Source organism: Etheostoma cragini, chromosome 11, assembly GCF_013103735.1.
Source record: "Etheostoma cragini isolate CJK2018 chromosome 11, CSU_Ecrag_1.0, whole genome shotgun sequence".
NCBI lineage: Eukaryota > Metazoa > Chordata > Actinopteri > Perciformes > Percidae > Etheostoma > Etheostoma cragini.
The window spans coordinates 22024248-22048316 of NC_048417.1; the positions used below are offsets into that span (position 1 = coordinate 22024248).

At 41.1% G+C, this 24069-nt stretch overlaps 1 protein-coding gene and 1 long non-coding RNA gene across 2 annotated transcripts in view; one reads left to right on the forward strand and one right to left on the reverse strand.

Moving 5' to 3' along the window:
• ptpn4a (protein tyrosine phosphatase non-receptor type 4a) overlaps nucleotides 1-24069 on the reverse strand; it is a 75524-nt gene that overhangs the window by 28783 nt on the left and 22672 nt on the right. Inside the window, exons 2-9 of the mRNA XM_034886239.1 lie at nucleotides 16733-16887; nucleotides 8493-8600; nucleotides 8160-8202; nucleotides 7440-7518; nucleotides 5323-5367; nucleotides 4657-4709; nucleotides 2076-2196; nucleotides 1370-1457 (exon numbers count right to left, since the gene is read on the reverse strand). Of these exons, the coding sequence (XP_034742130.1) occupies nucleotides 1370-1457; nucleotides 2076-2196; nucleotides 4657-4709; nucleotides 5323-5367; nucleotides 7440-7518; nucleotides 8160-8202; nucleotides 8493-8600; nucleotides 16733-16870 (675 nt within the window). The 5' untranslated portion in view covers nucleotides 16871-16887. The remainder of the gene's footprint in view (nucleotides 1-1369; nucleotides 1458-2075; nucleotides 2197-4656; nucleotides 4710-5322; nucleotides 5368-7439; nucleotides 7519-8159; nucleotides 8203-8492; nucleotides 8601-16732; nucleotides 16888-24069) is intronic.
• On the forward strand, nucleotides 518-23683 carry LOC117953335. Its single transcript, XR_004658598.1, has 3 exons — nucleotides 518-529; nucleotides 10490-10494; nucleotides 23616-23683. It is a non-coding gene; the product is annotated as an uncharacterized LOC117953335 (long non-coding RNA).

Below are 24069 nucleotides of genomic sequence, written 5' to 3' on the forward strand. Positions count from 1 at the left end.
AGAAGGACGGGGCACGGCGGCCGAGTGGAGTAGGTACCATGTAATGGAAAAACGCCATAAGAGGCCATCCACACGGAAAGGCTTTTTGGTACAAACACTGCCACCTACAGGTTTGGCACGCTCTTGATAACATTGGCGGCATATATACACGAGTATGTGTATATCAACACTTTCCAGAAAACTGACAGCTCTGCACAATGTTAATTTTTAAAATGGAGAGGTTAAATTGTCTGTTTAAGAAACTAGCTGCCCACGTGTAAATGTAGTCTGAAGAACAGTTGCCAGATTCGACAGGTAATAATTTAGATCAGGGGTCTTCAACGTTTTCCAGGCCAAGGACCCCCAAACTGATGGCGAGATGGAGCGGGGACCCCCTAATTATATATATTGTATAAAATTGTGTTATATCAAACTGGTCCTATAGTGCCATGTGTGCATTGATGACTGAAAGACATCTTCTGCCTCCATTTATCTGTTTAGTACAGTGTGTTAAATTCATGTTAATGTGTATTTAAAGACATTTCAGTTGGTGGAAAAAATTGCAGGGGGGGGGGGGGGGGGGGGGGGGTGGATATAAAAAAAAGTCTAATCAACCAAAACTTTCGGCGACCCCCATGCAGTACCTCCGCGGACCCCCTGTTGAAGACCCCTGATTTAGATTAATACATGTATTCTACACAACTAGCCCATTAAAATACTGTAAAGAAAAGGAATCAATCTGAATGATGACTTGGCTACTCTGCTACTATCTGTTGCTCTTTCAGTTTGAGCTGAATGCCAGTGTGTGGCATTTGTGCAGAATGTGGGCATCAACATTAACTGTGCACGCAACAGCTCCTCAGGCCTGTTCTCATTCCTCCTCAGCTGCAGAGGGAATGAAAACAGCGTTGAATTATCCATGTTGTGATAGTGGGGTGAAGATTGGGAATTTGTTATATAAATTATGGTAAGGGCTTCTACTTACGATTATTTTCATTGTTGACTATTCAGATAATTTTCTCGATAAATAGATTAGTTGTTCGGTCTATAAACTTTTAGAAAATTTTGAAAAAATGTGAAATGTGAATTTTTCAAAGCTTAAAATGACCCCCATAAATGCCTTGCTTCGTCCTTAATGCAAAGATATTCAGTTTACTGTCAGAGAGGAGTAAATGAACTACAAAATATCCATATTTAAAAAGCTGGAATCAGAGAATTGTTACAGCATAATTGATTATCAAAACAGTTGATCAATTTAATAGTTGACAACTTATCTTTTTGCTGGGGAAAAACAAAAAAACACAAGACAAACAGCAACACAGTGAAAAAACACACAGCAGTCTTTAACACATATGCCAAAACAAGTGTTGGGGAATAAAACCTTACTTACCCTTGCATAGTGCAGCTCTACCCCGTAGAGCTCCAGCGTGCGTGCTGTGTTCAGATAATTAAACTCTGACTGGGCAGGAGATAGACCACTGAGTGTGAGAGAGAGAGAGAGAGAGAGAGAGAGAGAGAGAGAGAGAAAGAGGGGGGGGGGGGGACAAAGACAGATGGGGAAGGTAGGTTGCGTGTGGGAGCAAAGGGAGAGATGATGACAGGGTAGGTGGAAAAAGCGTGTGTGTGTGTGTGTGTGTGTGTGTGTGTGTGTGTGTGTGTGTGTGTGTGTGTGTGTGTTAAGACAAGACATGTAGAGAAGGAAAGAGAAGGGCACAAAAAGAAACAAGAAACAGGCGGTCAGAGATAAACTGTGTCATATAGACTCAAGTCACTAGTGTGCCTGCGTATGTGTCTATATGTGTAAATGCACCTTAAAGTATGTAAAGTAGTGAGATAATAGTGAATTATTTTACAATTTTTTTGGCAGTGCTCAATATAATGCACATTGATGGCAGGATGAATTATTTGTATTGTAACAAACACATCATTAAAACAACATTTGACATGAAAGTGGATCTGCATTGACGAAGTCTGAACATAGAGTAATCTGGAATCCAGTTCCTATTTGAGTGAGTTCCCTGCCACATGCACGGTTGAATGTGTCAGTTCCCTTGAGTGTGTGTTTTTGGGATCACATCTGTACTGTTGCACCATACCTGTGCTGCTGGTGATGTTTGGCAACCTCTTTGTGGAAGTCTTGCGGAGGATTGGGCATGAAGCAGAATTCCGACAGATAGCCTGCGGAATGCTCCGCTTCACTGTAGTCCCCCAGCTCAGCTACAGAGAGGGAGAAAGGAAGAAAGACACAATGAACAAGGACAGGCATGCTTCATATTAAAAATTATACCTTCAGAAAATGTATTCTAGCAGGATTGTAATTCGTTGAATTTGTCTATGACAACGTATTTATGCTGCAGTGAATAAACCTAGTGCTGGGGGATTGGTTGAAAATGTACCCACAATAAAACGTTCATATCATACAATCATGCCATTTAATCACAATATGCACCATTTCTGTTAGATGTTAATTTTCTTAAATAAAGAGTGGTCTCTTGCAACATGCAATTCCCCAAAAAAAATCTAACCACATACAAAAATCTACCACTGGTAGTATACCCAAATAGTTTTAAAAATGACAACAAATGAACAATTTGACGTGAAAGCTTACTTGTGGCAGATCTGCAAAAATATGTTTTCATTGCCAATATAGCCTATTAAAGAAAACCATTCAGTCACTGCTGGACATAATAATTTCATAATCTTCATGGCCAAACATCTTCAGGATATGAACATCTTTAGTTAAATGTGTGTGTGTTGTTAAATTGACCTTTGTCTACACTGCCATTATATTTACTTTGTGGTGTGCATGTGTTTACAGAGGAGGGCATTGGAACAATCACAATAGTGAAAAAATACTAATGAATCTTCACACTTTAGCTGCCCATTTTTCACAGCCTCTGACAATCCTCTTCTATTAAGAAGTATGTATTAGCACCAGGGGAGTAAAAATCACATCGTTTTTGAGTGTGCTGTCAACAGAGCTAAAAGCAATTTAAATGTGGCTCAGAATAACATGAGACAAAAACACACCTGTTTTGACGAAAGGAGCGATTGTAGATGACAGGCAGAAAGATAAAGAGTGAAATGATTCCCAGATCTCTAATAGCTTTCAGAGCTCTCAGAGAGAAGGTGCTTGCGGTGAATCCCCAGAGCTATTAGCTCAGCAGCTAGCATTTGAAGCTCAAAATGTATCAATTTACTCAAGTAGTCCCTGGACTAACCTACTAGCCGGTAGCCTAAGCACATTGACCAACAAATCAATTCAAGCTCACCCTGCTTATTGATGTACACACTGCTCCAGGGAGAAATCGATGTACAGTCGACAGCTTTCACTTTAGAGCAGTAGGCTAATGTTGGTTGGACTTCATGCTTCAGTTATTACTTTGACACTAGCTTTAAGATGAGCTGACACCCTGCTCTTACTTTATCTATTCAATGATACTTTTGGCCAATAAATCACAAACAAGACAAGCAACTCTCCATTTGCGATGATGGATTTATATGCATTGTAGGTAATTTACGTTAAGTGTGTATGCATGCAAGTGTATATGTGTGCAAGTGTGTACTGTCAACATGAATACATTAACAAAAGCAACACTGTGTTACTCAGTGAAAACCAGCTTTAAAACGTTTACACACCAGTTCACCTGCGCTGTTTCAAGATATTTTACCCACAATGCCTCTTTTCCGAGGATAGGGATTGTTCTGGTTTGTAGACAGTATTTGGCCAATTTTAAAAAAGAATTTGGGTCTACTGGTTGGGATTTGTGGTGTTTTGAGAAGGAAAGCTTTAGTGTCGGATTTGGTGTGATCAGTGCTGGCACTTGGGCCGAGCTAACTGAATTAGCAGCATAGCAGCTGCTTCAAGCCGTTTTCCCCCAAAGCAAACATTTATCTTCATAATCTAGGCTGGCACTGAGCTAAGTGACAAAATGGACCTAGCTGCAGTGTGTGTGTGTGTGTGTGTGTGTGTGTGTGTGTGTGTGTGTGTGTGTGTGTGTGTGTGTGTGTGTGTGTGTGTGTAAAAAAGCAGTAGTGTCATGTTAGTGGTCTAGGCCAAAATCTCTTCTCTGACCTATATACTGTAGCAGTACAAATTCCCCGCAAAATACACCAGAGAGGTAGAGGACAGAAAGAGGGGGAGAACAAAGGGGAGAGGGAGGGCAAGTAAGTCAGTGTGGGAAAAAAGGGATAAGTAGAAAAGGATGAGACAGACTAAACAGAGATAAATGAAAGAAACAGACGGAGGGCAAAACAGGCTGCAAGAAAACAACGAGCTGCTGTAAAAGAGAAAGAACGAGTGACACAGACAGACGCAGCAGTGTGGCAGGAGTCACTATTCTGATGACAGAGGGGCGCAGTCAGCCTTTAACCCAAACACTAAATCCCAGCAAATTTCCATTGCCACTGTACCATCTTGGCCAATAAGGAGGACTTTCATACTCGTCCCAACAATGAAACCAAACCACAATCACATTGAATATTTATATCACTGCAAATGATATTAAATATCACCATGCAGCTTAATTGAATCATAATGGCTTCAGAGCACAAGCAATAAATGCACAGGAGCAACCCCAGTCATTACATTTAACAGTGTGTGTAGCTTAAAGGAGCCCTAATGAATTGCCTTTCCATCACTATATAGAGCGGATGTATCCAGAGAGCAGTACTTACATTGAACAGAATAGGACGCCAGCAGTGCGGCTGTGTTGTGTGGACAGGGTAATCTGGAAAACACACACGCGCACACACACACACACACACACACACACACACACACACACACACACACACATAATAGTTCTTTAAAAGAACAGAGATAACTCAGAGAAAACAGTAATTAAAAAATTTTAAATAGACAAATCATTTTTTATTTAAAGAAACCAAGAGAAAAAGCAGTAATGCTTATTTTCTAGCGGTGTGCAAAAAAAGTATGAAAATTCATATTATTTTCCGTTTTGTAATGGCGTACTGTAAGTAGAATCACATGGGGTAGAGTAACTACATTTACATACTATGATTCTGTTTTTTTTCTTTTTTAAATTGAGAATCGTTTTTGAATCGAAAATAGATTTTGAATCGAATCGTGACCTTCTCCTAATGGTGCCCCCTAATGTTTTCCTTGAAGAAAACAATAATGAGTGTAATAAAAAGTGTGTTGCATGTTTTTGTACATCTACTCCATGAGCATGTATGAATGTACATGAACTCTTATTTCCCATGGCGGCTCTCCGCTTTAACCAACGCTAAAGGAATGATGGTATCCATAAAGCAGCTCTGTATGGAGGACTGTGCCCTGCCCTAGAGCAACATCTGTTACACACAGGGCCGCATACTCACCTTCCAGTTACTATATCCTGCTTGATCTGAAGATAATATTGGTACCTAAGGGCGACAACACATTTCATTAGAACAGGAGATCAGTGACCAGTTACATCTGTTTAAATTCAATACAATATGATTAATTATAATGGTAACCCTTCTGATGGAAGTGCCTGTTGTGTAAAACTTATGGACAGCCTTCTGCAAAGGCCTTTGTTTGATTAGTAGTACAATGAAGCCGATTTCCCACAACACTTTTAGAAAGGGCTTTTCTTGTCATGTGCTTTTATAACAAATATGAATAAAAATGTAAAATGTTTAAGCATTTTAATTTTCATTTAACCAGGTAAGCCGTTGCAGCAGAGTATAGGTTCTACTTTTAAACGGCGACATGGCCAAGAAAAGCATAAGTGTACAAGACAACATACAGTTTCACTTTCAATATAGTACTAGAACACAGAATACAATAGGTATAAGTACAGATTAAGCAGGCACTTCTAAGCCGGCGCAAAGTGAGTAAGTAAGTAAGTCAATTGGTGCGGTGCAAAAGTAGTGGTGATAACACAATACACATGAATTGACAATCTAGAACACTGCTGAGATGTAGTAAAGAGTCACAATCCAGATTGTGGTCTAGTTCGTGATGAGGATATGTCTATAGTTTATATGAATGCTGAGAAGTAATGAAGTCAATATAGAGTTAGTGCAAGTTGTAATCTAGTTAGTGATGTGGATCAGTAATATCACAGCCAACATGAACACACAGTGGGTCTAAATGCTGTAAACTGATACAAATAGTTCTAAGAAAGAAAGATTGGTTGTACTGACTAGCAATACTCCATTCCTTATCGGAATTGTTCAGCCCAGTGTTGCCGTGTACTACACCACCGATGTAATAAACGTAGTCCAACAATTCTATCAGGAGTGTGTTGTGGTCGTGACTCGAGTGTACAATACACCAGATCAGTGTGTCAAATCCAAGGCTCACTATTCACTGTAACAAGCTGTATTAAAAAAAAGGTGTTGATAAGGCTCAGGGAGCGAGGCCAGGGCTGAGAGGCTGAAGTAAACACTAGGCGGTAAGAGGCGACATGGCGCTGTGACGCCTCCTCTGCATGTTGTGGATGTAGAAAGTAGTGTTGCAGACCTTATGTTTGCAGGACTGTGGGTTGGAGTCAGCATTACGGCCTGGATACAAAACATACTGCTTTCTTAGTTTTTATTCTTAATGAGCCTGCGTGTGCTGGGAATTCATTCGCAATTTCATAAAACTGTTTATATCATTACCTTGTTTACTAAAGACCCACAGTAAAGAAAAATCCATTACTTTTTATATACATTAAATAGGTTCCTATAGGCATGACGAGCTCTGGGACATTTGCAGCTGTGTGTGGCACTTAAAGACACTAAACTAATCTCAATAAACCCGTTTAATTAATTCATTCATTAATCTTGAATTCTGACCTTCCTACCATTGCTCCGAAAGCATGCCAACACACTTGCTGCGGGGAATATAATCAAAGCACGATCATGTAAGATACACCGGTCTAGTGTTGCAGTGGGAAAAGCAAAGTCTGTGGGGTCACAGGTCTCTATGGCCAAACCCCCGTTAGCACCCTGCATCAAGTAGAAATCCTTTTCAACTCCCCAAAATCACATCTTTCAAACAGATAATATTGATAATTAGTACACAGCTTTTTTTCTGTTTATTTAAAAAAACAAATATTCCAATATTATCGGTGGATATACAGTATATTTAAAAAAAATAATAATCCTGAAACGCATAACAAAACAAACAGATTTCCCTAATATGAGTTATTTGTAGTCCTCAGTAAAAAATAATATAATAATTTAACAGAACAGAGTGTTGCCAACAGGGACGTTGTAGAGCGCCCTCTCCCTCTGCAACGCCAACACTCATAACATGGTTGACCGTGATTTTATTTCTTAAATATTTATTCATCAGAATCATTTATTTGTCAATTTAAATGATTTGGATGACTATAAAAAACTGTATTACTGTACAAATGCTGATACCGATAGTTCGGGAAATGCCCCATACTGGCGGATAATATTGCCCCGCCGATATATCGCCCGGGCTCTACTTTTTCTTTCTGTAAAATGAAGCCTCTTACCGTGTGTATTCTTCCTGAAGTTTACTGGGGTCTGTCACAAAGAATTTGACTCTGAAGCTCAAGTTATGGGGAGACCCTCCTGGGAAATGATAGCGGACAGTTAGAGGGGAAAACACAACATGGCAGATCTGTGAGTGGATACAAACTAAGTGCAATGCCAACTTTTATGCAAAAAAAAAAAAGAACAAGTTCTATACCTTTTTTATTTTTTAATTGTTGGATTGGATATAAATGAGTGGAATAAGTGACTCCAAGTGAGAAATTAGCGATCCTACATTTCTTCACACATCAGCCTAACTGTGTGTAGTGTGTGAAATCCCAAACCCTGTGGTTATTCCTCAGTGAATCAATCGCTCAGCATTAAAAACAGAGTTGAAACACAGTTCAATCATTGCTCGAGGTGGACTACATTTCTCACTAGGGCTTCTTCGTAATTGTTCATGTTACAAATGATTTTACTCATTATCAAAAGAAAAGAGCAGAGTTGAAATGAAGTTTAACCATTGCTCACGGCGTGTTCGGAATTTGAAATGACAATTTTGCTGGAGGTGGTGTGTGGATTTTTAACCTTCACAGGGGCTGAACTGCAGACTGCTTCAAAAAGCCGGTAAATAGTGTAATTCAAGCAATTACATGATGCGTGAGTGAACAGTCTTAGCTTTACAACTTTCTGTTGATTGCTGAACCTGGTTTAAGTGTTATGTTGTGGATTTCACCTACTTCTTAACTGTTTCCTGACGGGCTTGTTGGGATCGAGCCAGCGCTGTAAAATATTGATTGAGAGACACTTAGAGAGACACCTTCCAGAGCATGGTTAAACAACCTAAATTATTCACCACTGGCCACACGCACATCTGACATAAATACTCAAAACACATCAATTACTATACACACTGACAAGATGTAGTTATTTGCACAGTCATGATGGGTTTGATTTTGGAATACTGGTCCAAATAAAGAGCATCTCTGGATTCCTTTTGTAGGCAAACAAATGTACTCTCATGCGCACACGCACACACACACACCCCTATAGATTGAAAACATCATACTGACTGGCGCATCTAAGGAGTCATCAGCCAAGTGCAGGCCAAAGTAGTCTCTCTCAGTCAGCTCCAGGTGTTTAAAGACAGCATCCAGCAACACCTGGCCATGATCCGACTTCTACAGAGAGGGACAGAAAACACAACAAATTACAGTTCGTCGCTCACCGTCTACCGTGAAAAGCATGAGTAACTAAGGCAGACAAACTAACGGGCCTCTCTGCTTTGCACAATGATCTCTGAATCACATCTTTGCTTTTTGCCGCTCCTGGCCTCCTCAGTGAAAGATTACAGGGGAAACAGTGAGGGCACGTGAATGAGCGAAGAGGTGATTAACCTGTGTGTGGCAGACAAGATCGGAGCATGGTGCTGGGACTCCACACACACACAAAAAACATAATTTGGATCCTTACATTGCCGCAAAAGCTTCTCACCAACTCAAGATCCATGTGTGAGCCACGTTAAGCATTATTTAATGCCTTTCTAACCACATGGGGAGGAACATGTATAAGCCCACATGTGACATGTGACTGTGGGCTATTGACATATTGTAAATTTAACTATTTTGCTACATGGTTTGTTCAGTGAACATGTAACACTACCTGACATCTTACTAGCAATTTAGTGAAGCTGTGTAGCACCAAGAAGATTTTACAAGGTGTGCAGAACGACAATGAATTTGAATTCTATTAACATATAAATATCCATATACATATCAGCTGTTTTAAAAGTGATGCCAGCCCTGACGTTCACCAGCTGTCTTAAAGAAAATAGCAACATTTGGTGCCTTGGTTTGTTGGGAAAGCATCTGATGGGGACATCTCTTACATTCGCATATAGAAACCCTCAATACAATAACTTCTGTAACAATTAAGATTGTATGTTTTCCCATCATGCAAAATAATTTGCATACAGGAATGGTTTAAAAATAAAAAAAACACAAGTGAAGATTCACTGTTGAATTTTCACAACAACTTCCCTTTATGATGCCTTTAACAAACTGGAAAACAGATCAATGATCAAGCACCCCCTGGGTAGTATTGTTTGTAACCGTGTATAATTTCTAATTATAAAAAAGCCCCCCCGGGTAACAAATAAGGTGTTTTGAACTGACTTGAATAAAAACAGACATGATTGTGTGGAAAACCGCCATGAGATTAGAAGGCAACAGATCGAGGAGAGTCAGAAGTGTACTACTGAGGAACACTTGGCTCTGAAACAAATCAAAGCAATGGTAAAAAAAAGCAAAGAAAGAACCGTGTGTGGTCAGGCGTGCAGAAAAGAGAGACGTAAAGAGGAACATTTAGAGTAAGAGACTGAGTACAGGGAGGTATTTGTATTCAAGTAAATCAATGACAATGAGCTTTAACATGGTTAAGTAACTTCAAATCTATAAGTACTGCTTTTAAAGGTTTCGGACAGGAAGCGCTCAATGCATGTTACTGACTTTTTTTTACTTACAAGGACTGTTTATGAAATAACCCTTTGCTATTATCAAAAACGAAGCAAAATGAAGGTCAACAGGCTTTAGAAATAGAAAAGAAGTTCCTCTTTTACAATCTTAATAGTTGGGCCTCACAACATAAAAATGTGCAAGGAGTCTTACATAGTCATGAATGGCTAGAGTGTTGTATACCTTTCATTTCCATTGTTAAAACAATTGTGTTTGTTGGTGTATCACTGCAATGGAAGCAATGGGTACAGTGTCATAATTGTAGGAAGCCGCTTAACAATCAGCGGGGTTGTAAAAAAAAAAAAAAATAGTACAAAAGTTAAATATGAAGAAATTTCCCAGAGATGGTGAAAAAAGCAGGACAAAAGAGTGAAAAAAAGGGAGCGAGAGATAAAAGACAGAAAAAGGGGCAAGGAATCATTTATGAAACAGATCATTAATATCACATCGTATCATGAGAGAGTAGGAAGGGTGAGAGGAGAAACTGAGGGACCACAAGTGGAGCGGAAACTCACACCTGATCCTGCCGCCACTTTGACAGAAGGAGGGAGGAAGAGAGGAAGTGTGTAAGTGTGTTACTCTGTATGAGGTACACACACACACACACACACACACACACAAACACACACACACACACACACACACAGTAAGTGCTCTTGTCCAGCGCTCCCCTTTACCCTGGTGACCCAATTTTACACCTTTTTTTGTTTTGTTTACAGCACACACATACATGTGCATTTGCTCTGTGTGTGTGTGTGTGTGTGTGTGTGTGTGTGTGTGTGTGTGTGTGTGTGTGTGTGTGTCCAACAGAATGTTAGTCAACATGTTGACATGGCAGCCCTCCAGGCCCACCGGCAATCTTTTAGCGCTCAAATTAAAGTACTTATGTAGTAATGTACTTTAATTTTTCTACAGCTTTACTATTATTACCATGATTGAACGTCTAAATGAAAATTGATAAAACTGTTAAACAGATCTTGTACTTCTGTATTTTGGAAGTGTTTGGCAACGCATTTTTACTAAGTCTGATGATATTGACAAAGACGTTTGGAACAGCCCAAAATGGCGAAATCTGAAAATGTTGGTGTTGTGTTGTAGTCTAGGACAACAGACCTTTTTGGAAAAAACTAAAACATAAAAAATATTTGACGGCCACAATGAGGTCTCTTTTTCTTTATTTAATTGGTGTCAAACCCAACCAACCAAGCTTTTAAATTGGGATCAGCTTTCAGAAAAAAAAAGCTATTGGAAAGACATCATAAAATACTTGTATGTGAACAGAACATATGTCACCAGCTTTGTATGTGACAAAATAGCATAGAGTTTAGGCAGATGCAAACTGGCCTCATCGTTAACTGAAGTGTAATGATTCAATCAGATGACTGGGGTCAAACTGAAAAACAAGGAAGTGAAAAAAAACATAACTAACAACTCTAATATGATGTTTCCCCATGTAAGGCTATTCAGAGACATGACTGAGAGACTGTGTGTGTGTGTCCACACTGGTACCCCCTTTGTAAGAAGCAGCCTTTCAAGCTGGATGTAAGAGCCCTCTGTGCACTTTTTATACTGTGCTCCCAGGAAACCCATCGCCACGCTGTGTGTGTGTGTGTGTGTGTGTGTGTGTGTGTGTGTGTGTGTGTGTGTGTCTCTCTCTCTCTCTCCTGGTTTTCTAAAAGCATGCAAGCCAAATGTGCAAATGCAGCCATGCAGTACCAACAGCATTACATTGTTATAACTGAACATGCACACGGGCAAGCATGTTCAGACACACACACACACACACACACACACACACACACACACACACACTTTTTATTGCAACAAATAACAGCAAACTCTACACTGTGGATAGTTTGCATGCTACATACTCAATGAGAGAAAGATAAAGTCACAAAAAACAAAAGGTAGACATTTACAGAACCCATACTACAGGAGAGACCAATACCAAAAGAGAGAGAGAGAGAGAGAGAGAGAAAGGGAGATCAACTGATGACTGAGAGATGGTAAGAGGAAGACAGAGAGTCATGAAGAAACGCAGAGAGGGGAGAAGAGGGAGCCAGCAGGGAAAGAGAGAAAAGGAGTGATTGACGATGCGGTTGTTCAAGACAAACGCTCTTTGTGTTGATCTTCATCAGTCGAGCAACATCACTGACTGGAATAGTGTCTGTGTGCGTGAGAGCGAGGAGAGAAGAGGGAGAAGTGGTGATAGAGCGCAATCAGAGCACAAGAGACTGGCTGAGAGAGAGAGGGAGAGAGAGAGAGAGAGAGAGAGAGAGAGAGAGAGAGAGAGAGAGAGAGAAAGAGATGCTCTGATAATTTGAGGAATTAATCTAACGTGTTAGAAGGGAAAAGAGCCCCAAACATCAATCACACTGGACGGACCTGAAGTCCAAAGTGACGCTCAAGGGGAAAGCCCCCCCCCCCGCTAGTGTTTTTCAGGTTAACAAAAGGAGCAAAATGTGACACATTTATTTCCCTCGTTCCTTCTTTTTATATCCGAGGGATACAGTGGAATGTGCTGCATGTACGTGTTTGTGCTAAATGATGATGGAAATTCAGGAATGCGTTATGCAGCTTGTCCAGACAGGAAGAGAACTACATGAAGGAGGAGTCATTCACATCTACCCCTCTCTCTCTCTCTCTCTCTCTCTCTCTCTCTCTCTGTGATACACACGAAGAAAACCAACAAACAAGGACCGTGACTTGAAGAGAACAACGTAACTTACCATCGGCCGACATACTACACAGACACATTCCTATGAATCCTTCTGAATAGACTGTATTCTGGAAATGTACAGTAGTTATTCTATATTCTTTGACATTTTTAAGTAAAGGAAACACCACTTGTGTCACACAGTCAGGTTGCATGCCATTGTTGTGATTGAGCTGAATTATCTGTATCTAATCTACACTCACATCCTAGCTGGCGCACTGATACTTGTGACCAGAGGCTTGATCGGTTTGTCAGAACAAGGTTCATGGAGGGAAAACCATCTTACTCTAAGATCTGTTTAGTCGCCGTTTCTGGAGCTTTCAATCATGTTACAAGATTAAATGATTAATGATCCACAACAACTGGGCCAACTGCTATCTGCTGACGGAGATCAAACAATTTAATCAAAAGACTCTCTTCCTCTCTTCAGACTTTTTCTACAAAAACATCAGCTTACATATATTTTTGGACACCAAAATGTACAGAGGAAGTAACTTAAGTAGCACACATTTAGTGAACTGTATTCTGATATTATAGAGAAATTATTCTGTTCTTAGTCTGTTATGAACTTGCCATTCACTTAAATTGTGTTAAGATTCAAACATACTTCAAATAAAATCATTTTACAAACACGCTTGTCATTAGGGATGGACAAAAATCAAATATCACGATATTCTTGACCAAATACCACCATGTCGATATTGCGACGATATCGTTTGGTTGACTATTGATGCTTTAACAAAACGGTATTTACAAAATGACATTAAAAAAAAAAAATCTCCGGAAATGATTTAACGACTTAGTGGGTAAAGGTAACTAATAGAACAGTCTGGTAAGATCAGAAAAGACAACACTTACCATATTACGATATGTCCTAAATCTAAGACAACATCTGGTCTCATATTGCAATACTGATACATCGATATATTGCCCAGCCCTACTTGTCATATATCACCATATACCATAGTGTCTTGTTTGGTAGAAAATGATCTTTATATTCCTCAAAGTAAGGCATCTAAAAAAAACACATGGCCTTCAAAGCCTTCTGTGAAAGTGAGTGAAAGAGTGACTAGCACAGTTCTAAGGTTGTCATCTTTTCTTCCAGGTGACTCGTGTTTGTATCTCAGGGGTCGCAGTCGCCAATAAATTACAGCCGTTTTATAGGATTTTTTATCTGTCTTACTTGCTCATAAGAGCTACTTGATTGCTCTTGCTGACAGCCACACATGTTTATGTGGTGTGTAGTGGTTACTATGGTTACTGCTGCATGTCACTTTACTCTGCATAAATCCTGCTTCTGACCCTGCTTTTGTATCTATAGACATGTGGGTCAGTAGTGGGCTAGGCTTTTTAATTTCTTGTCATCTATCAAGACTCAAAGCGACACCAGATTCTGCTGCGTACTGCTATGGTGTCAGCCAAAGAATTCCCATCTATAAGATCATCAGTACAGACAATGCCTCGTGTGCTCCCCGCACCAGGAGCCCGCCGGTTCCCATGACAATAAGTGACTGCTTCTGGATTTTCATTCTTGGCTAGAATCAAGGCCAGCCGGCCAGGGAGAGGATCAATAGAAGTATTGTTGCTCTCAGGATGGCTTGGCTTTCCAGGAAGTTACAGCGACAGCAAGGGTCTGATCAATGACACTGACAGAGAAACTGACAGAGACCGAGTAATTCTTCAGCAAGACGCAGGGAGGGGGGAATGGGGGGGGGAGAGAGAGATCAAGAGCAGGAAGCAGAGAGGATTGTGCAGGGAGAACTGTAAGGAAAGAAAATGGAGAGAGATAGTAAGATAGCAATCCAAAATGATGGCTAAAGAGATCCTCCTGATATCCCATCCATGAAGACATCATGATAGTCGTGTGAGAGAGAACTCAGATTGGAGAGATAGTGTAGCTAGCTGTCTTACCCTGCGGAGAGCTGAGGAGCAGTTAACCTTAGTCCTCCTGAATCCACCAAATTTAAAATTCCAACACAAAGAAAGCGGAAGGAAACAGAAAACACATGCATCCGGAAGAATTTCCTGCAGCACCGGAGCAATCTCCCGGAAGTGGAACGCGAGGGATATAGACTAGTGTCAGGAAGTGAGAAAGACAGTTCCGCTACAAGCCAGACCCCCAGGAAGAGCCCTGGAATTTGAGGCAAGTTGAAGATAGAAACAGTGAATTTACCCCAGGCCCGTCACCCATAAGACTTTTTCCCATATACTTACATGGCAAAAGTGATGTGTACATCAGTGGATACATTTCTTTGAGCATCACAACCCAGCATCATGACTCGTTTCACAATCAGAATTTGGTCCATTTGGTCCGATATCATTTGGTAAATCTAGAAGAGCTGCGTGATTTTATCATTTTATTCACATTCAAGTTACGGCGCCAACACACCGACCCGATTATGGGCCGTCAGACAGTCTGGCGAGGTCAGTGACTCGAGTCTGTTCCGTGCCGGCGTCAGCCAGAGAAGCCGTCGGCCTTCATTTTGGCCGATTTGACATGTTGAATCGGTGGGTGGGCAGTCTGACTCAATGACCAATCGGATTGGTGGAGTGCTAACCCGGAAATGACGAGTGGGATAAGCATGACGAACGCTTCTCAAAATCTGACGAAAATCTTTTAAATTGACCTTTGTCGATCTGAAATTACGAAAATCTATCTATGTTTAACATATACATGGATTACTATACATTCATGTATATGTATAACATATACATGGATGTATAACAACATCTATGCTTAAAGCTAACTTAAGACAGAACCTCACAAACTAACTTTTTTTTATCTGAAGTAATAATGTGCATTTGTGTATTTACATAGAAGTATATGCATGCATATATACATGTTCACATGCACTACCAGTCACACGCTGTAACACCAACAGGATGTAATCTGTCAGAGGGGATGTTATTAGAGGAATTGTATTTTCTGACTCACAAAAGGGAATTTCCCTTCTCATACTGTCAGAAGTCTGATCAAACACACAGTGCCAGAGAAACAAAAAGGAAATGTGTTATCGCATGAAATGAGAGACAACTGGAACGTCAGTCACAACTTGTCACCTGGCTTTGGGCAACACACACAGAGAGAGAGAGAGAGAGAGAGAGAGAGAGAGAGAGAGAGAATGAGCTACTCTCTCTTGAAGCCAGAAACCAGAGAAGTAAATCTCTTGGATTTGAGATGTTTACAACTATGTTTGGACTCAAGCCAAAGGAACAACATGTGTCAGTTTTGACAATATAACAGTGTGGGGGGCTTTTTTAAATGACTGTCTTTCCCACCAACTCTCAAACTAATTCAAGGTGGGGAAATTGGCACAGGGATTGGACAGGTTGGGACAGGGAGGGGAGGGGGAAACATTTGGGGGCTTTGGGGGAAGTAGACAGGAGGTACAATGTTACCTTGGTGTCAGTTAGATACTGTTAGTTACAACATTGGCCATGTTGGGGGGTTTTCGGCCTATATTTGGTTACATTATGGTAAATTGACATCATTGAAAGTATGCGAATTAGCAATGTAGCCATGGATGTGTAGACAACTGGATTACTTTGATCCTAAAGAACACATTGATTCTTAAGCAAGTTCTGGAGTATTAAGGAGAATCTTTATTCTAAAGTTCATTTGTGACCAACGTCAGAAATAACGATAATCTCAAGGAGGCCCACTAAATATAAAAATGGGCGTGTCGTGTCTGTGTGTTCAGGTTTGATGGAGTTAAGACTCCAAGAAGAAGAATGAATGTTGGTGCCTCGTGTAATCCCTCCGCGCAGCCCCTGGGGGAGTGCACACCTAGGTGGTGCGCTTCACAGTTTGAATACATCTATTCTTATGTCACACCTACAGAATATACTGGAGGTAACAAGTATTAAAATCAATGGACAAGACAGCTTGTAGACCAGGGAGAGCGGCACTTTGGTGTGGGAGACTTGGGTTTGATACCCACTGCGAAAATCAACCAATGTGTCCCTGAGCAAGGCACTTAACCCCTAGTTGCTCCAGAGGCGTGCAACCTCTGACATATATAACAATTGTAAGTCACTTTGCATACAAGGGTCAGCTAAATGACGTGACATGTAATGTACTTACGCAGACTTTGAACGTCTGGACAGTGTTGTCCAGCAGCAGTACACTGCACACAACCTGTGTGTGCTGTCTGTCTCGCTCCAGCTCCGTCGCCCGGACATTGTAGGATCTGCCAGCAGGCAAGTGGAAGCGCGCGCTCATCACGCTCCTACCAGGGTCTGCAACGACACAAAACAGAGCAGAGAAGAGAAAATGAGGAGCAAAAAGAGTCTGACAAAACTGTAAAGGAGTATCAACACACCAGTGCTTGTAATGTACACATGCTTTGTGACATCGTAGGTTTACAATCCATCTCCTAAAAGAACAGAATAAGCCAATGTACAGTTCAAAATCCTGTGTTTTTCTCCCCACTACCTTAGTGAAGACAGCGGCTCAGCCAGGCAAGCCTGTACAAGCGCGGCGAGGCAGCAAAGACTGACTGCTTCATGAGAAAAGAATGTCAATGAGTAGGCAAGCAGCAGATTCCCTACCAGGGGATGTGGAAACTATACAGCAGCCCCGCACTAAATCACTCACAAGCTACTATAAAACCCAATCAAATGAGAAAAAACAACATGGCAAGGCAGCTTAAAATGTCTGCAGCCCTGCATGTTTCATTATGCCAAAATGTGACTCTGTTTCATCTTCAAAAAAAGGGAATATAGCAAAACTTAACACCACGATATTTCTTCCTATCAGCAGCCTTGTTGGACAAGTAGCACGTATAAAAACTATTTTAATTTTCACCGCATTCTAATCGCAACTTCACTCGTGTGACTTACTCAGAAGGTCTGGAGTGGCTTAAGTGATTGGTTCGGTAAATGATGGCAGTGCAAACAGTGGCAGAGGGTGTCCTGTCTGCTTATTAGTGGGAAGAAATAACAATAATTTGATCTGAAGCTGCTCCACTTATTACAAACCAAAGCCCCTTATTATAGAGGCAACGTCTGACTGCTTTACTTGTCTCTGTAGATTGCAAACTGGTCGCATGTGGCTTGAGTCCCAGTTACCACAGATTTGAAAAAAAAAATAATTTAAATGGTAATCATTTTCAGTTTTACCAAGCGGGTAAGCTGGGGTCCACGAAGCGTAGCTCCTATGTCTCCATTTGAATGCGACAAAGCACTCACCCGTCATTCCATTGACTGCCATTCATTTTGGCGCCACTTTGACAGCTAAGACTCCATTTGTCCATTGTTTAGTTCTAACGATCTCAAGTTAAGTGTTTGTCTCAAATATATATTTTTTTCTTAAATGTATTAATTTATGATTCAATTTTTTTTACCCAAAAATGTATGAACTTTAATTACAGCCTGTTCTACTAAGTTATTCCCCAATTTTACGTTATCATCCTTATAGTGAAAAGGGTATTTTTTTCAACATATCTTATTAAATCCTTGAAAAAGGGAAGAGTAGCTCAACGCGCCTGGCCAATAGTTCAGCACATAACCCCTCGTAACACCATGTTGTGTTGTTTTTTTGTATGGTTTTAAGCCTGTTAATGTGTGAGCTTTAGAGGTCCCGATAGGCAGGTTTTGTTAGCTCTGAACCGAGTCAGGCTAGCCGTCTCCTCCTGTTTCCACTCTTTGTGCTAAGCTAACAGGCTGCTGGCTATCTATATGTCGCGTGCAGAGATGAGAATGGTATCTCATCTAACTCTCGGCAAGAAAGCGGATGAGCGTACTTTGCTAAATGTTACCACGATTCCTTTGGAATCATTTATGTACAGTTACCTTTAGGCAAGCAATCACAATTTGCTGTTGTCTTGCATACATGTCTTATATTTAGTGTCATATTTGATAACAGAACACACTATTCAACATTTCAATATTTGTTCTTATATTTTTAAATTTATTCTTATATTTTGTTATTATTATTATTTCATGTATATTGTATGCATGTATATTTTGTGTGCTGCTGTAACACTGTAATTTCCCATTTTTTGGGACCAATAAATATCTATCTATCTATCTATCTATCTATCTATCTATCTACTTTATGCTTTTTGATTAACATTGGCCAACATGTTCTGATCTGAACAGCCACATGTGTATGCTAAGAGTTTCACGTTCCAGCAAGCTCTTTCTGTTTTTGTGTAGTTACAGCAGTGTTTTCATTTCTCTTTTTTTGTTAGGTAACATATGCCATTGCCGTGGGATTTGTGCCCTTCCTGTCTGCCTCCTGTTTTTGTTTTTACCCTTTGGTGATCTGTCGTGACAGGAGATATAATAACCCAACAAGGGTCATGGCCTCGTCATCAAGAGATGCTGTATTTGTAACGATGGCTCTGTGTGAGCGTGTTTGTGTGTGTGTACATGGCATTTATGGAGGGCCCACTGTGTGTCTGAGCTACATGTCACTACACATCAGCACAAACCCCAATGGCCACTGGCAGATGGTGTGCACACTGTGAACGCACACACATACAAATGTATAGTTGAGGCCTCCACTAACGGCCCATTGCCTTGTCAACTCCAGATACTAAAGCTCTACTTACACCTGGCTTTATTATGAACAGTACAAAATGTGTTGTATATGTTGTGTGATTGCATCTTAAACCCGTTAGTCTCCAAAAACTAAATATGTGGGGGGAATCTCAAGCACAGAAAGTACAGACACAGTCCTACACTTCTGAAGCAGGGTCATATGATGTGAGGGAAACACGGGACATCCATGATGGAAACTTGTGTATCTTAGAAATTTTCTCTAAGTGGTCCCCTAATACTGTATCTGAAGTCTCTTTTATACAGACCTTAGTGGTCCCCTACTATTGTATCTGAAGTCTCTTTTATATAGACCTTAGTGGTCCCCTAATATTGTATCTGAAGTCTCTTTCCCAAAATTCAGTCTTGGTGCAGAATTACAGCCACTAGAGCCAGTCCCACAATGAGGGGGGGCCTTGACCAACTGCCACTTTGCCAGTTTGAAAGCCATAATGTCTCTCCCTCATGGGTAGGCCAAATTCTCTGGGTGGGCAAAGCAGAAAAAGGGGAATTAATCTTGCCCCTTGTGACCTCATCCCATCCCATCTGAGTTTTCATAGTCTCAAAGGCAGGGCGAGATACCCAGGGCTCGGTTTACACCTATCACCATTTCTAGTCACTGGGGGACCATAGGCAGGCTGGGGGAACGCATATTAATGTTGGTGAACCTCATAAAGTGAAGTGTTGATGCCATGGGACCTTTAATATTCATTTTTGTTAAACATGAACATGTTAATTATCCAATTTTTAAAAATAGAACTCAACCGGTGTTAAACATCAAGATAGGTTTCAGGACTAAGGGAATACTTAGCTTCTGAATATGGTTCTATCATTTCATCTGTGGTTCTATAAAAAACGCTTTTTTTTCCCGTGTTTCTCACAGTGTATTATAGCACTGCGGCATCTCTCCTGAAATAAACTTCTCCCCCTCTAATGTCAGAAGAAATTCTCACATTGTTGTGCCTTCGCAGAGAAAGAGCAGAGGTGTTACATCACACAGCACAGATAGCTAAGGATTGAAAAGGTAGTTGATGTCATGTAGTCATTGAACTGATCACACGGGATCCATCCGTCTGAGTAAGCTCAGGGCTCACTCAGTGCACTACCACCTCCACTAACAATTTCCTGGGAGAAACCCTGGTCTGTGTACCAATCTGGGTCGGGGGGAGGGGGGGGGGCAAAGAGGCTATCAGGCAGAGAGGCTCTAACAAAGAGATGCTACTGAGCTGCATAACAAGAGGTGGGACGGCTAGCAGGTGTTAAACAATCAAGCGTGTTGATGGTCAGGCTGTAGGTCATCCTAGTGGGTCAAGTTGTCAGAACACACACACACACACACACACACACACACACACACGTATAAATACAGGCACACGAACAGCCTCAAACGCATGCAAACACACAGGCAAACGCCACATGCACACTGATGCTAGGCATGCTCAGCCTGGAAAACAGAGGGAATGGACCAGCGAGACAAGCAGAGAGGAGCACAAAGATTAAGTCATGCAGAAAGAAGTAAGGAAGGAAGGGAGGACGGAGGGAGGGAGGCTCTTCTGTCACTGGCTTTCACTGTGGAACAGCTACACGAGACACATATGATGAGGTCTGACATAACTAACATTTTTTCTGCCATCCAGTTGAAGACAATTTAAAGACTGCAGTACTGGATCATTTCTGTAGTGTGGAGCGATTTATCACAATCCCCCCCCCCCCCCCCCCCCCCCCCCCCCACCCCCTCCCCCAATAACAACTCTGAGTAGGTTGACACAGAGATAAGTGCGTGCACCACCACAATGAAAAGGCAGCATGAATGGAGCCATGATACTACGATTCACCATGGTAACAACCACAAATAAAGTGGTCAGTGGAAATACTCATGCCACATACAGCGAGTTTGAACACGCCTGCTGCTGTGAAATAGCAAGAATTGGTGTGGGAGAAAATTGCTGCTTGTGTCAATGTGTAAGCTCTAGTATAGAGTATTAACTTAATATTAAATCACAGGTAACCTATAATATTAACTGGTGAAAACTGGAATGGTAGTAGACTACACCTGTCATTTCATTTAGGTGCAATTATGTGGGCGAAAGAGTAAAACTACTACGTCTAATCCCCTCCTGAGGCTGCTGAGGTTAAGTTACCTCTCTTTCTGAAACAGGCTGGAGTTCCCCCTCTTTCTCTCTCTCAGGTTTAAATACCCTCCCTTTCTGAAAAAAGAAAACCCAGATTTTCCTCTCATTTCAGGGTTAAACTAACTTAGTTTTCCCTCAACCTGCTTTCTAAAACTTCTGAATTCCAAACAAAATCCCAGACATAAGCATCTTTTGAAAGCACTAACGGCAAATATTGTCACAGGGCTACCAAGGTTTTCTGTGAAGTGTATAGAAGATATAGCGTGATATCTGATGTTTTTTGGTAAGCTGGCAGCGAACCGGTGGCATAAAGGTTAGAGAAGTGAGCGGTTCAATCCCCCAGACCGGCAGGATAAGAATATTTGGGTGGGCAAAATGGAAGAGCAGTGCTTGTCCCTCCCTGATTACCACCCCTGAGGTGCCCTTGAGCAAGGCCCTAAATCTCCAACGGCTCCAGGGGTTGTACCGAGCAGCTTCCAGGTATGAATGTGTGTGTGGGAATGTGATCAGGACATTCCTGCAAATAAGAGCATGCCTCTCAGTAAACCGTCCCTGAATAAATAACGAAAATAAAAAAATACTAATCAGTGCTCACATCTACAAGCCTACGTTGAGGTATGGGCCCGTTATGTGTAGCTCAGCTGTTTTCATGCGGTTTTCTCAGCTCTTTCTACAACATCATTGCTTTCTCATTCATGCTGTTTTGCTATATTTAGTTCCCATTGTATTATTTTGTACTCTACAATATTCTTCTTTATTTTACAATTTTTTTTTGTATTCTACTCAATTCTATTCTCCACGTTCTATCATTTTCCATGCTGTGCTGTTTATTTTCAGTTTTGCTCTGCTAAGCTGGACAGGGCAGCCACCCTCCCCTGAGATAAGCCTCCGGAACTCCGGAAGCACGCTACCATTATTGCTTCCTGTAGTCAGCAGAGCTTACAAACAGCCAGGAGTCTGTGTGTGTGTGTGTGTGTGTGTGTGTGTGTGTGTGTGTGTGTGTGTGTGTGTGTGTGTGTGTGTGTGTGTGTGTGTGTGTGCGTGTGCGTGTGCGTGTGCCTTGACCCTAAAGCTTCCCGTCAGTGGTGGGCTTCTCTGGCTCTCTTAGCTTATTGCAAACACAGACGGTCCTGGAGCCTTCCCGTCTCTATACACAGGAATACACATTAACACACACATCCATACAAACGGAGACAAACATGTTATCAAACATCCAAGTCAGGTTGGGAATAGCTCCACTGAATCACCATACACACTTCCATTCACAAACACAGAAACACAATAATAACAGTTATCTCAACAGTACCTGCTGAACTATAATCCTCCCCGTATGTCTTGTATTAGTTTACACAACAGGCAACGTCCTCCCCCGGATTGATTATGGGGCGATTAATGAACTTTATTTGCCCCGTACATTTCTATTCATAGCCCCAATATCTTCAAACGTCGGTCCCCTTCCTGTTGTATTGCTTTAAAACAATTGATATAAGAGGCTTGCAGTTAGGAATCCCAAAGGAATGATATGTAACCGTTCCAGTGTTTCATAAAGCGCAAACAAGGCCTCAGACAAACAGGTAGTCCATTACAGATGTGTGTCACTTGTGTGTGTGTGTGTGTGTGTATACACAGCTTGTGACTAGGGTTGGGTACCAAAATCCTACGTAACCGGTAGTAATCGGACCGGATGACAACGCTAAATTTTGGTTCGGCTGACTTAGTCGACTGAAACGTTATCCCTCTGTCGCTCCGAAACGGACGTAAAAACATCACGCTTTCTCTGCAGTCCACCGTTAGCTAGCTACCGTACATGTAGACTACTTTTAAAATGCCATATTTTCCCTCTGGGCTCTGGTTAGCATAGTAACTCTACATTTATTTTGTTGTTACTTGTTAATAGTGCAACTGTTATTTGTAGTTTGTAGTGTGTAAGGTGACTTAGGTTTAATTTTTATATATTTAAGTACTTTAAAATGTTAATATATTGTTACATTTAAATAATTTTCTAAAAATAAATAAATAAAACCCTAACTCTATAAGAGCGTTTCTCTAATGTCATTTTTCAATTTTATCGGTTTAGCACTCGGCAACACTTTAAAAGCACCAGTTTGGCATCAGAGTTTTTATTATAAAGCTCTCACGGACGTTTCTCTCTTTCTGCGTACGATATTTAAATAGGAACTTATAACTGAAGCATGCAGAATTACAAGTAAGGAATATGTCTGCATTGGCATGGCATGGCACAGACTCAAACCTGACCTGACCCAATGTTATATATTAGTAATTCTGTCTAAGAGCTTTTTTCCACACCTCTTTTGTCGGGCAGGTGCTAGGATGTGACCAAAAGTAGCAGATTAGAAAGCGGCCCTGAAACGTATTTCCTAACTAAATTATTGCTTGCGTAATGGCCAGTGTGCGGGACTCCAAGTAATTCTGTCTTCAAAAACAAAGAGGTATTAGGAACTAGGGAGGCCAGTATCTGGTCTAAGCCTGGAAGAAGAAAAACAGACTTCCTGTTCCAGTTCTGTCTTCCCTTTGTACCCACACATCCCCTTCTACCTGGGCCTTTTTAGACCCCTACGCACCCTCATTGAACTTTCCCTAATTCTCAACATCCTTTCCCTCCCAATGTTAGGTGTTGCACCCCTTTGTTTCCCCTCCACCTACCATCCTCCTCCCCCTCCCACAGAAGACTACCCCCCATGATCCCTTTAATTCTACTTATTTTATGTGGGGCAACAGCAGCAGA